Genomic DNA, 7,265 nt, shown 5'->3' on the forward strand with positions numbered 1-7,265 from the left:
TCCTTTTTTTCATCTTGAAGATGATCAAGATGAATGTTTACACACTTATTTTAGAATTATGACTCCAGTTGGACAGTCACACAAATACCTTGAGTTATGCTGGCTTGCTAGTCACTCGCAGGGTGTGCTGTGAGCAGACCAAGTAAGTGTTTACATCGTTCATGACTGACAGCAACACAGCTGCTCCCAAGCCCTTGCTACACTACAGTTGTTTTCCCCACCCATTCCTCTCATTTTTTCACCTAGGTGTATTTAAGGAGGTGATAAAATCTCTTCAGGAACTCCCACCAAATACAAAGGAAGATTTATATCTTGTCTATTCCCTAGATTGATTTCATCCGTTTCATTACACTGCAGAAGTTTTAACTGCCATGTCTTCATGCATTTCTAAACAAGACCATCCTTCAACATAAAAAAATTACATCTCTGGACCTTCAAATTCACTGTATTTCTAGAAACAATGCTGTTTCTAGAAATACAGTGCAGTAGTTGAACACAAACAAGAAATCAACTTGAACTGCTGCCCTAAGTATCTAATCACCACATGTCAGAGAAGACATTACTGATGCTTTTTATTAATTGAGATTCAAGCAGGCACAGAGCTGGGAAGAAAAGCATACTTCTGAAACCAGCAAACATCAGGAAATGTAGGTCTAATAATGTATTAGAGACAGACATGCAATTTAAGGAAAGAAAGCAGAAAAGTAGCAGTTACAGAAACACAAAAATAGTTAGAAATGCAAGTCTCTTTGGACATCTCTTTTAGACAAGACAAAAAATATCGACACAAGTATTTGAGGCTCTGAAGCACCCTCTCTTGCAAATGTAACACTACACAAGCATTACTTGCTGAACAGGCATTGACCTTGAATGTGAAAACAAGGTGGTAAACACCTAAAGGAAAAGTTCTGAGCATAGCTCAAGAATGACCTCAGAAATTAAAGATTGTTTTTATCTGCACTCTTTCTGCCTATCCTATACCTATTTTCAAAGTTCTGCAACATGGAGGGGAAATTTCAAGTATTATTTCATCTTGGAGAAGCAAGACAAGAGACAAGACAGGAAACTGCCTGTTCCTTCACTTCAATCAACTAAATAATCCCTCCTACAAGGACTTCAACAAAAAAAAAAAAAAGGAGGAGTGCAAAACAGTAAAAACCCCATCTTTGGCTGTTCAGCTTATACAAATACATCACCTTTCCATCAGGGCTGGAGTACATGAATTCTTAATGCGCTTGCTTAAGCTTTTTGGAAGAAGTTTTGTTTGGTTTTATTGGTTAGTCTTGGCTTATTATTCAGTAGCTTCCCGTGAACATTTCAAACTTCCTCCCTTGCTCTGTAATACTTAATTACTGGCTTGCACTTAGCAGCCTAAGAAAGGATTACCTAAGCCTGCTGCTGGACTACCAAAGTCTACTCCAAAAGACTGGAGTTCTCCTGAAATCACTGGCACTGAAGCAAGGTGTCCCTTGTATTGCTTGATGACAGTCAGACATCTTAAAACATGCTTCCAAGATATTGTACATAAGCTGGTTTAGGCATCAGAAAATACAGAGAATCTGAGGTACCACAAATACCAGTCCCCGTCAGAGAGTCAATAATCACCGTGTCTGCCCACTTGACTCCTCTCCAGTCTATGTTCAGACCTTTGCTTAGCAAAGTTCACTCTGTCCTTTTGCAGTCAGACAGAAGAGATAGGTTCTTCTTTCATACCATCTCCAGTTGCTACCTCCTTCAGCAGCCAAAACACAACAAAAAGCCTTTATTATTAATGATATAAAACTGCCTACTTACCAGGTTTGTAAGAATAGATTTCAATGGTAAATAATGCCTTGAAGTATCTAATAGGACTCCTCTATGAGCAAATCTTGGGAAGTCATTGATTTCAGATTCATTGACAAGAAACTATGAGAACAAAATTTAAAAATTAGAATTTTATATTAATTTCATATTCATTTCAAACAGGAAGTACTTTTTCTTTTTCAGAAAATGATTCTTGGAAATATGTAACAAACCGAAATGTTGCTGAATGAAACTGATCTGCTCAGTCTAGAGAAGCACCCAGTTACCAGGACAGTGGATTTAGTTAATAGCCATACTTACACTTCCATAGTCATCTTCATGAACCAACTGGCTGAAGGTTTCCAAACCTGGAAAAATACCCAAGAAAGGGATCTCAATTACAGCCCAGTACTTGCCCTTAAAATTTTAGTTACAAACAGCACAACTATGTACAGGCATTCATCTAGCTAGAAAGAATGCTTTGTAGTTGAGTTTCTTTCTCTTTAGCACAGTTCCCTTAGTTGCTCAAGCATCACCATTTAAAAATTCTGGAGAGAACCATTCAAATTCTCTATTATGCAGATACTGAATACCTGTGCTACCGCTCAGCTGCAGCAGATTAATCCCTAAATACTAAGAAAGTTACTGAGAGTAAGGTGGGAATCTCTGGTCCTGTTGTACATCTATTCCTGTAATTTCTGGAATTGGTGAAATTTCTAATTCAGCATGAAAAATCTGTTGATTAATAGGTAACTAATATATAGACTTAACATTCCAGTAAAAACAGACTAAAATGTCAGGATTGCTATTCTTTGTGATTGTGATGCGTTCAGCATCTCCACTTTATAGGTGTAGTCAGAAAATAATCTGTTCACACTATAGTTTAAAAAGTTTTTTGTTGGTCTGGCTTATTTCAGGTACAGCAAGCATGTACTTGCAGTGTGCCACTGGATCTGAGATGCTGAGCATCTGGACCAAGGGTCTAACTGATAAACATCTGAGTATCCTTCTGGCCCTCATTCATTACTTCCAATGAAGTAATGAATGAGGGCAAGGCTCAGTGATCAGCTGGTTCTTGGTCTGCCATGAAGTTTGTATAAACCCTAAACAAATAGCTCAATGTGAAAAGCATCAGCTTACCTCTTAAAGCACCCCATACCTCAGGAGCTTTCAGTATAGCCACAGGTTCAGTTACAGTTAAATGATCTAAAGAAAAGAAAAAAAAAAAAAAAACCGCTTACTGTTTAAAAAAGAATGAATTGTGAGGACAATGCCAAAAGGCATTAAAAAGATTCTTCAAGTGCAACAACTCCCTTTGTGTATTAAATTCCAATCAATTCTGCTTTTAATGGTGATAGCATGCAATTATTTTTCATCTCTGTTTTCCTGTGAATCAAACTGTTGCACTGTTCAGAGAGTCAACAGCTCATCAGAAAGAAGAAAAAAGAAGTAAGGTGCTTAGTAAGAGCAATGCTAAAATATTGTACATGAGCCACAATTCCAGCAAAGTTTAACCCAACTGACTTAAAATGTAACACACTATATTTTTGCTTTTAGACATGCGTGATAAAGGCTGGGTGCCAAAGCCAAACTTTTCATAATTATGAAAAGTTTACTTCTCCTTTTACCTCCTTTCATATGGTTAATGGTTTCATATTTTTTAAAGATAAAAGATAAATATAATATTGTCAGGTGCTTACTATTAAGTTCTTATTTAAAAAAATCACTAATCAAAATACAGAATCACAGAGTATGCTGAGTTGGAAGGGATGCATCAAGATCATTGAGTCCAACTTCTGGCCGTGCACAGGACACCCCCAAGAATCACAGCATGTGCCTGAAAACACTGTTCAAATGCCTCTTGAAATCAGTCAGGCTGGTGCTGTGATCACTTCCCTGGGGAGCCTGTTCCACTGCTCAGCCACAGCCTAGGTGAAGAACCTTTTCCCTGATATCCAGCCTAAACCTCCTAAACCTCAAGTCCTGTCACTGGTTATGAGAATGAAGAGATCAGGACCTGCCTTTCAACCTCCCCTTGTGAAGACCACAGTGAGGTTTCCTCTCAGTCTCCTCCAGGCTGAACAGAACAAGTGACCTCAGCCCCTCATACAGATTACTCTCAAGCCCCCTCACCATGTTTGTGGCCCTCCTTTGGACACTCCCCCATAGTTTTGTATCTCTCTTACACTGTGGCACCCAGAGCAGCCCCCAGCACTCGAGGTGAGGCTGCCCCAGTGCACAGCAGAGCAGGACAATCCCCTCCACTGCCCAGCTGGCCATGCTGTGCCTGATCACCTAAAGGCTGCCAGGTCACCCTCTTGACCTGAGCACCGGTATCGAGGCAGTAAGATGAAGCACGGTAAGTAAAATGAAGAATGGTACCTGAAGGAATCCATAAGAATCTTCCCTGAAGTTGAGTACTGCGGTACAGTACAAAGTACTAATGAAAAAAGAAAGCTAAAATAATTTTGGTTTCAAATTTAAGGTGATTTAGTAGTTTTTTGAGAAGAAACAAATATATTTTAAGTATTTTTTTAAAATCACATACATTTATATGCGTAAAAATATACTACATCTATATATCTATAGATTTATATTATTATTCAAAATCAAAGCAATAATTACACATCTGAAAGAGCAGAGAAAAAAATCAAGAGGTTGAATTACTGTACAATGATTTACATAATCTGTGCCAGTATGAAAGAATGGTTGGCTACAATTTACACAGTTCAAACATTTATCTAAACTACCAGAGAAAAGCCATTTAGTGACATGAAGAAAGTACCTCAAGCGTCCATGTTAACCTAAGAACTGATTACACGTACTGGATGTTCGGAGTAAGAAAGAAAATTTAGAAGACTACTGCAATCTCTACAGGTAAACTGTAGGGAAAACGTTTGTTTATCCTAAATAAAATAAATAAATTGTCAAGGATTTATTTTCACCACAGCAGTTTTGTTTGGGTTTTGGTTTTTTTTTCCCTGAACAAGTATCATACCTCTGAGGAACTTGGAAAGTGTCATAATACTTGAAACATTTTGCACAAACAGGTAAGCAGGCAGGAGGGGAGATAACCTGTACTCTGATTACATATCCAATACTCTTGCCACAGGACAGTGACTAACTGGTCCATACTATCTTTATTGATAAGCCAGACCACCAAATCACCAATAACAGCATTTTTCAGAATCTGTATCCTCAAAAAGATAGCCCATTAAAAACCAGGAAATTAAAACTCACTGAAGCCTGGAATGCTCAGCTTATTGTATGAAGAAAACACGTTATTTGTAACAGAAAACTTATTTCTTAAACCACTGGGAAAAAAACTGCTTGCTCCAAAGAATGCAACCTGAAAATCACATGGTCTGACAGATTCCATGATAAGAACCAGCTTTGATTAAAATCTTAAGTTCACAAACAAGCTCAAATTTCAAATAATAAAGCAGCACAATAACCTGACTGGCAGAACAAGGTCAAGAGCATTAGCATTTTTGCTCCTATGTTTAATTTGTGTTGAAAGATATTATAAGTTTGCACATAAAAACCAAACTCTTTGGCTATATGTTCCAAAAGGATTGAGTAAATTTAATATCAGTACATTCTTTCACAACTCAGGTGGAATTAATCTTGCTGCAGGATGTATGACTTGAGATTAAAAGGATCTTTTTTCTAAGGATCTGTATCCTGGATACCAAACAACAGAAGATTATCTTAAAACAGGTCTAAATTAACTGAATATGTTGACTTTTGTGTTAGCCTGTCCAGACAAAAAGCAATATTACTGCTCAATCTTATTCCTGTTAAGGAAATTGTCTGGCGATTAGTACTTTAATGCTTAGAGTACTTCTCCACTCTGGACTTTAGTCACGGAACTAAAGAAGCACAGAGAAATAAGTCCAATATAAACATCGTGTTTTTAAATCCTTTCTTGCATCTACACATAGAAAGGAAGTGGATTTATAGGACTGCAAGATGAATAACAAGTTCAACAAACACTTTCTGGTTTTCCTGGAAAAACAGGAAATACCATGTACATATCTCAGTGTAAGTAGTTTCAATTTAAATGCAGTCACTTTTTAGGAGATGGTAAGCAGTGACAGCCTGCTCTCAATAAATACCCTGTACTGAAAGGGATCATCTCCTGACTATGCACAGATCTCACCAAAGATAACCAGCTACTGTAGTATCTCTGATTCCTAATGACAGCTGCTAGAAAAAATAGTAGCAGTTAAGTGATCTGTACGATAGCTGAACTGCAAAAACCACAGGCGAGATTCACCATTCACTATGGGCTGAGATTGCCCTCAGTATCAAGGGCAACAATTATCTTCTGGTGGCCACTGTTGTGAAATGTGTTTGCGGGCTTCCGAAAGCCTTTGCTTTCCAGTTCCTTAAAAAAACCACCCCAAAACCTGCTGACTTCTACAGCAGACACGTGATAGGAAAGCAGGCGCGTAACGGTGCCGCCGAAGCCGGGGAAGGAGGGGCGCGGTGAGCGGCGAGCGGGTACTCACAGGCCTCGCTGGAGGCGAGCTGCGGGTGCCTGTCACAGCCAGGGTCCCCCGCCTCGATCACCACCTGCAGCTGGAACAGCTCGGGCTCCGCTCGGGCAGCCAGCGGCCTGCGGCCCCACGTCCGCCGCCGGGAATGCCCGAATATGTACTCATAGTACCTGCCGGGGAAGCAGAGGCGCCGGCGGGGCCCTGAGGCGGCTGCTCCCGTTCACGGGCCGCCGTTGCAGCACCCCGGCCCCGCCGCCGCTCACCTACGGAAGGCGTCCTGCAGCAGCCCGCAGCTCGGTCCCGCCGAGGAGCCGGCGCCATGCACCAGCTGGAAGCGGCTGGGCGCTAGTTGCAGCTGGCGAGGATACGTGCGGACCCACTGCGGCAGCGGCCACAGCGAGTCCTCGGGGACGGCGTCTGCCGCCAGCTCCCAGCCGGACGGCTCCAGCTCGGCCTCGTTCCGCGGGACGCCGTGGCGCAGGCTGGTGCTCACCAGCACGGCGGGAACCACGACGAGCCCCAGCAGCAGCCCAGCCAGCCCCATGGCTCTGCCCATAGTGGGGCACCTGCCTCAGCCCGCCCGCTCCCCTGACAGCGCAGCCCGACTCCGCCTCCGGCGCCACGGGGTGGTCAGGGCGGGCTCTGGATCCTCAGTCCCGCCCGAGGTACCGCCCGCCCTGCGGCCCCCCGGGGGGAGCGCGGCCAGGGGAGGGGCCCGAGAGACCGTGAGGAGTGAGGGCGTCTTTCATGCTCGTCTGAGGGGTTTTCCCACATAAAACCCATTAACTATTAGCGTCCAAAGGAGAGCCACGAGGATGGTGAAGGGTCTGGGTGAGAAGATGTATGATAACCGGCTGAGGTCACTTGGTCGGTCCAAGTCTTGGAGGAGACTGAGGGGAGACGTCATTGTGGTTTTCAACATCCTGGTGAGGGGAAGCAGAGGGGAAGGTCCCTATCTCTTCACTCGAGTAACTAGTGACA

The 7,265-nt window shown here is 42.3% G+C and overlaps 1 protein-coding gene across 1 annotated transcript in view; it reads right to left on the minus strand.

The window, feature by feature from the left end:
* Positions 1-7,028, minus strand: part of HEXB (hexosaminidase subunit beta) — a 16,592-nt gene extending 9,564 nt beyond the window's left edge. Inside the window, exons 1-5 of the mRNA XM_064736878.1 lie at positions 6,548-7,028; positions 6,297-6,454; positions 2,923-2,988; positions 2,104-2,150; positions 1,795-1,905 (exon numbers count right to left, since the gene is read on the minus strand). Of these exons, the coding sequence (XP_064592948.1) occupies positions 1,795-1,905; positions 2,104-2,150; positions 2,923-2,988; positions 6,297-6,454; positions 6,548-6,840 (675 nt within the window). The 5' untranslated portion in view covers positions 6,841-7,028. The remainder of the gene's footprint in view (positions 1-1,794; positions 1,906-2,103; positions 2,151-2,922; positions 2,989-6,296; positions 6,455-6,547) is intronic.
* Between the last annotated feature and the right edge of the window lie 237 nt (positions 7,029-7,265).

This window comes from Zonotrichia leucophrys, chromosome Z, assembly GCF_028769735.1.
Source record: "Zonotrichia leucophrys gambelii isolate GWCS_2022_RI chromosome Z, RI_Zleu_2.0, whole genome shotgun sequence".
Classification (NCBI taxonomy): domain Eukaryota; kingdom Metazoa; phylum Chordata; class Aves; order Passeriformes; family Passerellidae; genus Zonotrichia; species Zonotrichia leucophrys.